Below are 13,523 nucleotides of genomic sequence, written 5' to 3'. Positions count from 1 at the left end.
TCAACGACTCTTTAACAGGTATTTTATTATGCCAGTACCTGACTTTTTTGTTCTTGTTTCTGTTGAGCCAGAGATTCTTCTCTCTCTTTCTCTAAGCGAAGCTGTCTTGCTATTTCAAGCATCCGTTGATGATTTTGTACTGTCTCCACCTACAGCAAGCAGATAAATAGTGCATGTTGCTGTCAGATAGCTGAGAAATACATTAAAGAGATCATATGTCTCACAAGCCCACTTAGCACTTCCCTTCCATACACGTTACTACTCAGAAATGACAGCAAAGTACTGGACTCAAGATTCTTAAAAGCTCTGGATCAACGCCTGGGGAGATTCCCTGTAGGTCAATTAGTTACTTGATTCCTTCCTAGACATACAGTGTGTTTATCTTAATCCTTGTTTGCATTCCAAAATCAGAGTTGCAGGCCAAGGATTATGACACTGAAATGTAGGAGTGTTACTTCTCTTATTACCCTCTTCTTAAGGCGCTCTACTCTTTTGGCCAGTTGATCTTTCTCCTCTTCCATTGCACTGATGTCCTAAAAAGCAGGAAAAACAGATAAAGAAATATTAATTTATTCCTCATGTATATTTGATTGGACTAAGTTCTCTTCAAATTAATATGAAAATCAGAATTCTTCCCTGAATAGACGGAGGCGGTTATAATTTTATTGATCTATGATCAAACATCCAGGATTCCAATCTCTCTTCTCTCTTACTTCCCCCACAGTTCCCACTCTCTTTATGCTAACATTCTTCATCTGCATCCTTGCATATTACAGTGAACATTTAAAATAAAAGCAGGTGGATTTATCTAAAATAAAAACAAACAAACAGAAACCACCAAGGAACGAATCAGTATGAATTCAACATCTGATGCAGTCTGACATATGTTCTTAATGTCGCCAGCATTACCCACTTCTTGGCAGACCAATTTGCATGAAGTTGCTTATGAGAGATGTCTGCTGCCACTTTTTGTATTAAAACTGTCTAAAAAGAACTGCTGAAACATGTATCTGATTATTATTATTCTCCTTTAGTTCTATTTTACAACAGCCGGGCTCTGCAGATTGGTAGTTATGAGAAAGGAAAATGAATTCTCCAAATGCAGACCTTAGCTCAACATTTACTTGGCTTCTCTGTGTGTCCACTATAAAGCTGTACACAAGCTCAATTATTTTGCTGAAACAGAGCAAATATCTCTACTTAACACTTGAGCCACATGGGTTCATCATTTCTGTTGACTTAAGCTCTTAATTCATTCAACACCCTCTGGAATTATTAGCTGCTATCAGGAAAGCAAAAGGCTTTGTATCAGTCTGCATTCAGAGGAAATGGAGTTTCAATATTTGGAAATCATGCTGCACAGAGTCTTGGCAGCCTCGTTCCCCAATCTGCTCCAGAAAGTTCAGCTCTAAACACGAGCGAGGACCTTGTGTTTGCCAACAGAGAGCAGTGTCAAGAGGCAGCTGCAGTGCCCACCAGCTCTGGCCTCTACATCTTTCCACAAAGCCATCAAATATGGAACTGACGTGCAAAACACCAACTAAATAAAAAAAATGAGGAGTTTGTTTACCCTTCTTATTTCTGCAGTTGATAAACCAGATATTTTGAGCTGCTCGTGCTCCTTATGTAGGTTTTTAAATGCTTCCATGAGTTCTTCATACTGTGAAATGAAATGGAAATTGTGCAGAATGAGCTCTCTGTCTAAGGATTTTCAGATCAACTGTTTTACTACTAAGACAGTAAATGTAGACATAGAAATATGGTGAGAACAAGATAAAAAGGCATTTTCTCATTGCAAAAGCCTGTCAACTTAAAAGCAGAAATAAATCACAGTGTATTATCTTCCATTTGAAGAAACAATCAGAACTGCACAATTTCCTCAGTGTTTTCACCTTTTGTAATATACAGTGTATTTGCAAAACAGGAAGATAAGATGTCACCTGAGAGGGACAAATTAACAAATTACTCTCTCTTACTATACTTCTGTGTATACCACATATATAAATCAGCCCCAGAAGGAAGTGTTTGTTCTAACACTTCTGAAGGAAGCAATGGGGCTTGAGTTTCCAGAGTGGCCCAAGAGCAGTGCTGAGTGAACACGTGAGAAATGGCTGTGCCACGTTGCATAACCCTCACAACATCCCAGAGATTGACAGATGCAGCTCAGCACTCAGAGACAAGGAGACAGTGTGCTACTTCCACACCAGTACTTTGCCCACCAGGAATCTTAAACTGAGAGGCAGTGTGAAAGTCTGTGTGGGTAGAGAAATAACAGGGGACAGCAAGAGTTTAGAAATATGGAGAGGAAATAAATTTAGATTCAACTCGGAGAAACGCGAGCTGTGGTAGAAGGAAAGATTATCTCCACAGAAACAGCCCTTCAATGAGATGGAAAAATCTAAAAGGAGAGTATCAAGTCATTTTTTACTTCCTGGAAAGAGCAGTTGATATGAAAGGTGAATACCAAATGGCAACAGCAAAGGCCAGTTCAAACAAAGGCATCAGAGCCCTGAGCAGTGAAGCAGCACCTCCATTCTATAAAATCCTGGGGAAGCAGCAGCCAGAGCACTCTGCTCGGTTCTGCTTGTTTCAGTAGCAAGCACACACTGACAAGCTGGAAGGAATTCAAAAAAATAGCAATAAAATGGCTAAGGAGAAGATAAAATCACAAAGAGCTGGATTAAGTGGGAAATAAAGGTGAGACAAAGAATGCACAGGCTGGACGAGGAAGAACAAGTTACAAAATGCAGGAGTAAAACCCAATTGGCTTCCATGATATCCCTTATGCACTCTGGAAGTCCTTTAACAAGAATGGAAATGAGCAGGTGGTCTCTGAGCAACTGCATTCTCACTGCTGGAGTCCAAGAGTCTTCCTTTGTGTGTCTCTACCTCTGTCAAAAGAGGAGTTCCATAAGATTTTTCCCCATTGGAACATGAAATTTCAAGGCCAATGGCAGGATTCAAACAAGGCAGAGCAGAGTTTGATGGATCACAACAAAAAAAGGTTCTCACTTTTCCCTTCGGGTGCTCCACATGCACCTGAAATATGGGACACACTCAAATTACCTAAAAAACACCCAGGTTCCTACATGGAAAGAGATCTCTGGCACCTGGGAGCAAGTTACTGAAGCCTGAACAATGAGATTAATACCTGAAGTTGCTTATTTCTTAAATTATATATTGCAGGCAATCCAGTGTCTAAATCACAACACAGCTGGGAAGGTGACAGGTTTGCTGAGTATCTTCTGTAAGTAATTTACAAAAGTTAATTTTAGCTGGATTCTACACACCCACAAAACTTAACTGTGTTAAAAGATGTCCGAACTCTAATTTTTGAAATCTCCCTTAAAAGACACAATTGCAAGACTGTATCTAAATAATTAAGGCTAACTGTTTAATTCATTAATATCTCAATATTTGCACTGTCATGTTATATTGCAGTAAGGCATTCTACTACCCCAGCTTCTGTTTTGAACTAATCAGCAGAGTATTAGTTTAATAAGATGGTTCTTTTACTGTAATTCCAAAAAGGAACACATCTTACGTAATGGAAATTATGGAGGTGGATATTTATACACATTAAGGCTGTGACATATTGGACAAAACATACAATCTGCATTCCTTTGTCTCTCTGCTACTTCTGCTGAGTTATTTCAAGGTATAAATCCAATATTGTTAGAGGTAACAAAAAAATAAAAGGCTTAGTCAAGTCTCAGTCAGACTGTTCAGCTTTGCTGGTGCAGAGTTAACAGATCAAGTTACCTCTCACAAACACTCAAACCCACGGTGTTTTAACAGAACAAAAGGCACAGAAAACGGGAAAAAAATAAGTAAATATGTACCTCAGATAATAAACCCAAAACTTTGGTTCACTTCAAGTTTTACGTTTCAAACCTACCCAGTCTATCTAAAATCAACATTTAATGCTCACAAAAGAAGTGGGAACATAATAAGTAGGAATGACAGCACGGAGAGAAAGAAATCTTTTCTTTATTCACAAAAAAATAAATGGTTAAAGCAAAAGTGGGGTAAGGCTCACAGATATTAGGCATCAAATCCTATCAAAGGACTATCATGACTAAAACCACAATCAATGGACAATTAGGACACATCGACTTTTGGTCATAACATTTTCTGGACTTGCTTGAAGTGGTAATTTTATAAAGTTAAAAATATCCAGGTCATATTTCATAGGAAAAAAAACCCAAAGCTGCTCAAAAATTGAGAACTAAAAGTCTGTCTAAGCCAAAATGGCTCTGAACATTATTTGGCACCCAGTGCTTAATGGGCTTAAGGCCTTTTAATTCAATGCTACTTATTAATACATAATTTCAGGGTTATTGAAAGAAAAGTGGTCAAGACATCAACTTTTTATTATGAATCTTTGCTTATCCTTGATTCCAACAAGCTTTTAACATAACTCACTTGAACATGTATGCCAGCATTAACTCCCTGATTCATTTATCCCTCCTCCCACTGGCACTTCAATTAACGTGAAATGTTGGCATTCATGAGAAATGGTACCTGTTTGTTGAAGTCAGCCACAGTATCATCCTGCAGGAACTCTGCTGGCACTTCCAGTTTCACTAAGAAACGTGCCAGGTAAGCTCTTGTCCTGAGCTCACTGGTCCTCTGAAGAAGCCAATGTAAGACAGGATGAATTACAGTTTTGCTTCCAGTAACCAGCCCTTGGCGAAAAGCACTCCTGTATGGAACAAACCAGGAGAAAATGCCAATAAACTTCCAACAAAAGGATGATGGCTTGGAACAAAAAATCTGCAATGTTTTGACATTTCTTCTCCACTTGCCTAATGATTTTCATAATGCTGTTAGAAGAGAAAATGCTCACGATGAGGCTTGGGTTTGATTAGCCTGGAAAAGAGAAGGCTGAGGGATCTGCACATCCCAGAACATGAAGGGATCACAAAATAGAGATGGAGAGGAACTTTTTACCAGGACAATGGGAATGTCCCCGTAACAGTGACAGAGGGCTTTGAATTAGGAAGCAATTCTTCCCTGTGACAGTGGTGAGGCCATGGCACACGGTGCCCAGAGAAGCTGTGGCTGCCCCATCCCTGGAAGTGTTCAAGGCCAGGTTGGAAGGAGCTCAGAGCAACCTGGGACAGTGGAAGTCAGATAAAAACCCCGTAACACACGAAAAGGATGAAGTCAGCAGTGACAGCCTTGGAGGATGCCGGCAGAGCGGGAGGAGCGCGGGATTTGGGATCACCTGGCACAGGTGAGACGGGACCGGGACCGGGACCGGGACCGGGACCGGGAATGGGCAGGGCCGGGCGGCGCCCTCTGCCGGCCGGAGCCGCCACTGCAGGCAGCGCCCACCTGGAGCCACACCTGGGACCCCAAAACATCCACAGGGACACGGGAACAGCGCCCAGCTGGGACCCCAAAACATCCACAGGGACACGGGAACAGCGCCCAGCTGGGACCCCAAAACATCCACAGGGACACGGGAACAGCGCCCAGCTGGGACCCCAAAACATCCACAGGGAACACGGGAACAGCGCCCAGCTGGGGCCTCAAAACATCCACGGGGACATGGGAACAGCGCCCACCTGGGACCCCAAAACATCCACAGGGACAGCGCCCAGCTGGGACCCCAAAACATCCACAGGGACACGGGAACAGCGCCCAGCTGGGACCCCAAAACATCCACAGGGAACACGGGAACAGCGCCCAGCTGGGACCCCAAAACATCCACGGGGACAGCGCCCAGCTGGGACCCCAAAACATCCACGGGGACACGGGAACAGCGCCCAGCTGGGACCCCAAAACATCCACAGGGAACACGGGAACGGCGCCCAGCTGGGACCCCAAAACATCCACAGGGACACGGGAACAGCGCCCAGCTGGGACCCCAAAACATCCATGGGAACAGCGCCCAGCTGGGACCCCAAAACATCCACGGGGACACGAGAACAGCACCCACCTGGGACCCCAAAACATCCACGGGAACAGCGCCCAGCTGGGACCCCAAAACATTCACGGGGACAGCGCCCAGCTGGGACCCCAAAACATCCACGGGGACATGGGAACAGCGCCCAGCTGGGACCCCAAAACATCCACGGGAACAGCGCCCACCTGTAGCCACACCTGGGATCCCATTCCAGCATCCATGGGGACATTGGACAGTGCTCACCTGAGCGAAAGGTCAGTACCATATAACCCAAAAAAGATGTTTTAACATGATTTGTAGGCAAAAAGGTACTCACAGGTCTGACACAGTCCCTGGAGGTTTGTATTTGAGGATTCCAAGGAGATTCAGCATTCTTTTAGCTGTTTGTTCTGGCAGCTCCTCTCTAATGTCGACAGAATGCTGAAGGGGTTTTATAATTAAATAAGTAAATAAGTAATTATTCTTTGTTATTATTCATATAGTAAAAAATATTGTAACTATTATAAAACAATATATTTAATAACTAATTACTAGTTTTTAGGATAACGCTATATTTTTCCTACCATCAATTATATATATATTTTTTTATAAACTTATTTGTCCAAGTGATCTTAATTATTTGGCAAGACTGCAAGAATTGACTTTATTAATTTACCAGACAATTATGAGATGCTCTGTACAGAACATCCCTTAAATCACCAAGCTTCAATTCTCTTCTAATGGATTTTCTTGTCAATTTACTCAGGAATCTCTTCTCCCTGCTCATGGGAACTCATCTGTGCAGTCACACTGGCCACATCCACCTGGGCAGTCGGATATCCTGGCACAGGTATCCACACCCCAGGTGCATGAATGGTCCCTTCTGATCTCACACACGCTTTTGGCAGCCTCCAAGGACTGGGATATAATTTCCATTGCAACAGCACAGTCGTCAGGTTCAGTTCTTGATCAGCTCCTGCCCTGGGTGCGTGCAGGACACAGCCTGACTTTGACTAAACACGACCGTCAGTATGAACTAAGATCTTTAATTTCACAGGAAAAACGTCGTCATCAGCCTCTGGGGAACAGGGATGCTGCTGCCCTGCCCCAAGAAGCATTTGCTGGTTTGCCAAGAGCACTCGGACGTACAGGCAAGAAGGATTCTTGCCAGGCACATTTATTTCCTGGAAGATTCATACAAGCTTCTTTCGGTGAGACAAACACGCCACAGGATTATACTGAGCCAGGTTTAAATAAAAGCAAATTCCGGTGTCAGGCCACCTCAGGAGGTCTGAGCACCTCAGAGTTCCCTCCTTACCTTCGGGTCAATCTCCCCCAGAACATCACTGAGCAGCTGCAGCAGCTGCAGCGGCTCCAGGGAGTCAAAGGAGATCAAATTGTACTTCTTCCTGAAGGGCTCCTGATTGAGCTTCTCAACAATGAACTGCATTTGGTCACCCATAACCGCGTCCCGGGAAAACCTCTGCAGAGAACGCACAGCAGATGCCGGGGGGGCGGTGACCGGGAGCGGGCCGGGTCCCGGCGGGGCTGCGGGAGCGGGTCCCGGGGCGGGTCCCAGCGGGGCTGCGGGAGCGGGACGGGCCGGGCCCCGGCGGGGCTGCGGGAGCGGGTCCCGGGGCGGGCCCCGGCGGGGCTGCGGGAGCGGGTCCCGGCCGGGCTGCGGGAGCGGGTCCCGGGCCGGGCTGCGGGAGCGGGTCCCGGGCCGGGCTCCGGCGGGGCTGCGGGAGCGGGTCCCGGGCCGGGCTGCGGGAGCGGGTCCTGGCCGGGCTGCGGGAGCGGGTCCCGGGGCGGGTCCCAGCGGGGCTGCGGGAGCGGGACGGGCCGGGCCCCGGCGGGGCTGCGGGAGCGGGACGGGCCGGGCCCCGGGCCGGGCCCTGGCGGGGAGGCCTCGACCGGAGCCTCGCGCGCGCGGTCGCGGGCCCGGTTGCCAGGAGACGGGCGTGGCGTCACTTCCGGCGTTGCCGAGGAGCGGCGCGAACCGGGCCGGGGCCGGAGGGGGCGTGGTCTGTGTATGAGGGGGCGTGGCCCAGTGTGGCGGGGCGGGGCGAGCTGTGAGGGGGCGTGGCCTGGCCGTGAGGGGAGCGGCACCGGCCCCGGGACAGCGGCCGGCACCGGGCTCCTCTGGCCGGTCGTGGCTCGCTGCCCTCACAGCGAGGAGCCCTCCCGCCGTCCCCACATCCCGCCCCGGTCAGTCCTTCCCCCGTCCCGTCCCCTTCCCGCCGGGAACTGCGGCTGAGGGGCGCTGGGGCGGGCACGGCACAGGGCCTCTCGTGGGGCTCCTTCGCGGAACAAGTGCGAGGAGTGGCAGAAATAGGTCCGGGATTCAGCCTCTGGAGGATAAACTTGGCTCTGCGGCTCCTTCTGAGGGAGGTTGTTGTCGCATGTGTAGGAGATGTACAAACAGATTGCTGCAGTTACCCAATTAAGATTTCTGGCAGCCTTTGATAGCACAAAGGGATGTCAAGTGTGGCTGATGTACGTGTCAGGTGAATGGTTACTTAATTCCTTCGAAATGGAAACTGAGGATCCCTGTGGAACAGGATCAGCCAGTCCTGGGCCCAGGCTTCATCTCAGGCAAATGGCAAATTTATGTCCTTGAGGCTGAACATCAGTTGTCAGCATGCCTCAAAGTAGCAATAAATATGTAGTGCATACATCTGAAATAAGGACAGCAGCTTCAAGAACACCAAACAATCCCAACCAGACCATAAATTAAAGTCAGACTTGCTCATGGAATCTCTCAGTCTGCAAGTTTATTCTCGCAGATCCTTCAAAAGCCATTCTTAGGCCTGAAATAGTTGGATTTTGGAGCCTCTCTGCTATTTCAATTAGGTTCTTTGATAGTCTTAGAATCCCATGTGAGTCCCCAGATGATGGATTAAAATATGCAGTGAGTCATGTTAAATTGGTGCCAATTGAAATGCACAGGTTGTAAATCACTGCAGAATTTGACTCAGTAAGTAGCAACCATAAATGTAATACTTTGCAATTCTAAGCACTGCGACTAACTTAGATTAGCTCCTCTTTTCCTTCTGAGAAACATAAAATGCTTCATAAAATAATTTCATAAAATGTGTTGGTCTTCACGGGAAGGCTGGGAAGTGACACTGATTGGTGTCTGAACTCTTAACTGGTTAACTGAAGTGACAAAAGCGATGGACGGGTGCCTTGAGGTTGGGCATGAGAACTGTGGTAGAGCCAGGAACATAATCCAAGTCTCCTGACTCCTGGATTTGAACTTTAAAACCAGATCATGTTTCCTTTGTGCTTTCAGTCCATATACTGACCTTTAGGAATCATATTTACCTACAAGTTCCCAGAAGAGATCACCTTTCCTTTGTCATGCTTTCCTGGTATCAGTTACTGTTTTCTCCGTTGAGTATTTCGAGTATGTAGAACACAGAGAGAGCAGATGAGAATGGTATTTCTGATGGAGGTGTCTGCAAGTTCCCCATTACTTAATCCTGGAGAAACACTGTTCTGTAAAAACTGATGCTCATCCTTTCTTCCTCAGTGCTGAGGGGAAGGCAGTTGTGGTGAGGGTGGAGAGGGATCTGGGCTGTGTGCACTGGGAGCTGCTGCTCTGAGATTTTGCTTTCTATTGAGACTATTCCAGTCCTCTCACCTTCCCAGAAGGAAAGGAACACTCCCCTCTTCTCATGTCTCTGTAATGTTAAAGTAGAGGAAGGATGAAAACTTGAGATAATGCCAAGATAAGAAGAAAAATAGATGGTGAGAGGGAAACCCATTAAATCTGATTATTCTGACTCTGGGAAAGGAGACCTCCATGATCAGGCAGTGTTAGAACTGGACTGGCTGAATTTGTTGTCATGTTTGAAAGCTCAAGTGACTGGAGGCAGGAGCAAAATCACACATTGGAGCCCAGTTTTGTGGGACTTCTCAGCTTGGGGAAAGCAAGAGAGATCCTGTGTCATCCTTAAAGTTTTATGCTATCATGATCCTTTCTTCCACCAGTTTTATGCTCTCCATACATGCAGTCCCCTGGCTGCCCCCCTGCTCCTTGGTATTTATAGTCCTCAGTGGTGTCTGAATATTCAAAATTACTGCCTGAAAGAAAACAATCAAGGCTTAGCCCAGTGCTTTGACCTCTTTATCACAAGAGAATCTTCACAGACATGAAAGAGATTATAAGCTCTCAGTGCAGCCTTGGGTAAATATTACAGGAAGCAGCTGAGATTTGTTTATGCTTAACTTGTCTTAAGTTATCTCAGTTTAGGTGATGTGCTATCTGAGTAAATTCTTACAGACTCGAGGGCCAGTGTTCCAGTATATTTGTTATATAATTCTGGGGGCATTTTCCACAGTCCCAAATTAGTTTGCATGGAGAGTGATACAGATTTTGAAGGAAGGTTTGACGTGAGAGTTGTTTATAAGAGTTCAGCTCTACAGTTGCATCCAGTTATCTGGATAGAATTTGTCTTTTATTTAGTTTGGGAAAGGCTTGTGGAAGCTTCTTATTGCAAAGACATCCTGCAGAGGTAACTTGTGGAGGACAGAGAACAGAAATAAACAATCCAGAGCTCTCTGGATCTGCAGGCACAGCTTCACTGCTCCCTCCTGACTTTCTCCTCCCTTCACAGCCACTGCTGTGCCGAGCAAAGTGACAGAGCTCAACCACAGAGAGCAGCAAATCCGAGTGGGACGAAACCTGAGCAAATGAGAATCCTGCTCCCCGGTAGAAGAGAGATCACCTTATATGGGAACACCAGGGACAAGAGCATGAACGCGTCCGGCCGTCTGCTGAGGTCAGATCCCAGCAGATGGAAGATGTTACTGTGAAAAAAAGAGCATTTAGGAAGAGGAGACAATAATTCTGCTTTGCTCAAGCAATCTGACCTCTCCTGTTTGTTTGTTTCTGTTATTATACATACTACGCTCTATGTACACATAGCTCTGACTGTGTTATATTAAGAAATTAATTTCTTTAATAGCTATTCTAGTACCTAAATGCATCCTCAGCCTACTTCTGGTTCCCACTTGCAGCTGTACTGTGGTCAGCTAAAGCCTAAGGAGTGATCACAGACGTCTTTAAAAATTAAGCCTGTTCATGCAGAATGTGGCTTGTTCCTGTGAGCTGAGGCATTTAAGACAATACCAACAGCCAAGAAGTCTGTCTGGTTCTGAATGTTTTGTCATGTCTACAGTTGTAAATGATTTAAAGTACTAAAGGATTGGAAGAAAAACAATAGTGTTGTAGGGTTTGTATATTTTGTGCCTTTATGAGAGTATTCTGTTGCATTAGAGAGGATCCTGGTCCTTTAAATCTGGGTCTAATGGATTCTTATCCAAACTTGTGTCTTTCAGACTCTGAGCCTGGGATTTACAGGTTGGACCTTGAGAGCTGTGCACATTCCCAGCCCCACCTCCTGTGTGCACAGTGTCAATGGTGGCCTCACACCTCTCCCTGCCCCCTGGACCAGATGCACACAGTTGGCTCAGAACACACAGAGCAGCTTTCTGTGACTGTGCAGCAGGAGAGGCACAGCCAAGGTATGTGCCACCAGCTGGCCCTGCTGAGAGGAGCAGTGACTTCATCACTCCTTTTTGATCCCAGCACCTGATATAAAACCAGGCTAAGACCAGGTGGAATGGTGTCCCAAGCAATAGGAGATAAGAAGCTGGAGATCTCTGTGGCCATTGATGACCCCAGAACCCCACTGCTCTCTGCTTTGCCTGGCAATGCCAGCCCTGTGGAGTGGGTGCTGTGTGTCCTGCCCAGCCCAGAAGAGCATTACACTTTCTTTGCACTGATGTGAAGTTTTGGGGATGGAAAGTCGGGCCCGGAAGAAGGTTGGCCTGATGCTGGCTTCCATCCATTTAGCCCCAGTTGTCCCAGCATTACTTCAGACTGGCAAAGTCTGGCAGTAGATGATGCCAAAGCAGCAACAAGATCAATGATGTGGTGTTAGACCACCTTGGAAGGTGGATGTGGCTGTGGATCCTCTGAGGTGGGAGTGTGGCATAGAATGTTATTTAACAAGGAGGGGTTGGTTGGGCAGAGTTAACTCAGCTTTCTCTAGAGAACACACAGTTTTGTTTCTTGCCATGTTGTTTGGTTTGTTTCTTGTCTGAAAAATCCAAAATAACTCCACTGATTAGTCTCAAGTTTACACCAGTGTTTCTGAGATTAGAGCCTGCTCTTTAGAGCCTCCTGTTCAAGGTCAGATTAAATGGCCAGTCACCCTTGCAGCAGATTCCAAGAACAATAAGATGTTTTAGGAATGTGCCATAATTGAGTGCCTCTAAAGGGCAAATTTTGCTCTGTGCTGCCAAGCAAGGGCTGTTCCCAGTGATAAGTTTGCTGAACAAAGTCTGCTGAGGTTTGTGGAGTTGGTTTCATTCTCCTGGGAGGGCAGCAGGCCAGGACATTGCGCACACTGATCCCAATCACACCAAGGATCAAGTCTGCAGGAAATCCAAGTGGCATTACTAAGGTTCTGTGCCCACCTTCTGCTACTCAGAGCTGGGTTCCCACTGCCACTTTCCAACAACACTGTTATCCCAAAGCACTGTTCTCCAGGAGGAAAAGGCTGAAATGCTGTCAAAATAGAGGATATAAATAAAGGAACATCGATCAGTTGCTTTGTATTTTTGTTCTTCAGATTCTATTTTATCTCCATCCAGAAAAGTCTGTTGTTAACCTGAATTGGTGCAAGTGCTTGTGGCTTGTTTTTCAAAGCAAGCCTTTTATATCACTTTTATGTAATGAAGAAAGTATCTTCTGAACATACAATAGTTTTTCAAACTTGACAGTGCTTTTATGAGTTAGATGAGCTGGGTGGCATTCCTGTCAGCTTTGGAACAGAGGTGTCCTTCCTCCTTAACACATTCAATTAATGAGAAGTAAAAATGTTAGGCCAAGGTTTTTGAAGCAATCAGCATGAGGCACAAAAATAGTCACTCTGAAAAATTAAAGCTTATGTTTTTTAAGCTCTTTTAAAGAAAAGCAACATGGACAAGACACTACCATTTGTGACAAAAAAAGTCAGAGTCTAGGTGCACAGCAACACAGCATGGGGGAAAGGTTTTTGATGACATCAAGGCCTGCTGCAGATAAATGCTGTTTCCCAAATGGCATCTGAAAGGTCAGGATGTCACCCCACATTGTCTGTGTCATTTAGGATGGGAAAATAGAAAATCTCTTCTCGTGTACATCAATTCAAAGCCAAAAGCTGTGAAAGTGAAACCAAGGCAGAGTTTGATCCAGCTGATGTGTCTCATTCAAAAATTCTCTCACTTACTTAAAAATGTCCATCTGATTTTCATCTTGGAGTGCGTCTTGTTCAATAATGGTACAAAGAAGCTGATATGTTTTATTCTTATGGACTTATTTGTCTTTTCTGTTTTGTCCAGTTGTCTAGCCACTTCTCACAGACTCTGACAGGAGAGAATGATGTTAACAGCTCAGTAAGTACCAGTGTGAAGGAAGTGGCTCACAACAGGATCTGGGTTACAGCAGAATACACTGTACCAATGCAGGCAAGTCTTCAGGTAATGTCAGTTCAATATTCAGAATTCAGATTTCTCCCCACTTTTACATCCTTAGTTAATTGGCTTATGTTGTTGAATTAAGCTTCTAGCTGAAACA

The 13,523-nt window shown here is 45.7% G+C and overlaps 1 protein-coding gene across 1 annotated transcript in view; it reads right to left on the bottom strand.

The window, feature by feature from the left end:
• Nucleotides 1–7,479, bottom strand: part of IFT81 (intraflagellar transport 81) — a 37,418-nt gene extending 29,939 nt beyond the window's left edge. The window contains exons 1-6 of the mRNA XM_021532725.4: nt 7,212–7,479; nt 6,231–6,334; nt 4,525–4,705; nt 1,571–1,660; nt 468–533; nt 39–149 (exon numbers count right to left, since the gene is read on the bottom strand). Coding sequence (XP_021388400.3) covers nt 39–149; nt 468–533; nt 1,571–1,660; nt 4,525–4,705; nt 6,231–6,334; nt 7,212–7,355 — 696 coding nt within the window. The 5' untranslated portion in view covers nt 7,356–7,479. The remainder of the gene's footprint in view (nt 1–38; nt 150–467; nt 534–1,570; nt 1,661–4,524; nt 4,706–6,230; nt 6,335–7,211) is intronic.
• Nucleotides 7,480–13,523: the final 6,044 nt, after the last annotated feature.

The sequence above is a fragment of the Lonchura striata genome, chromosome 15 (assembly GCF_050655825.1).
Source record: "Lonchura striata isolate lonStrDom1 chromosome 15, ASM5065582v1, whole genome shotgun sequence".
Lineage (NCBI taxonomy): Eukaryota > Metazoa > Chordata > Aves > Passeriformes > Estrildidae > Lonchura > Lonchura striata.
The sequence above is the reverse complement of the archived record's forward strand: the minus strand, read 5'-3'. Positions and strand labels throughout refer to the sequence as shown.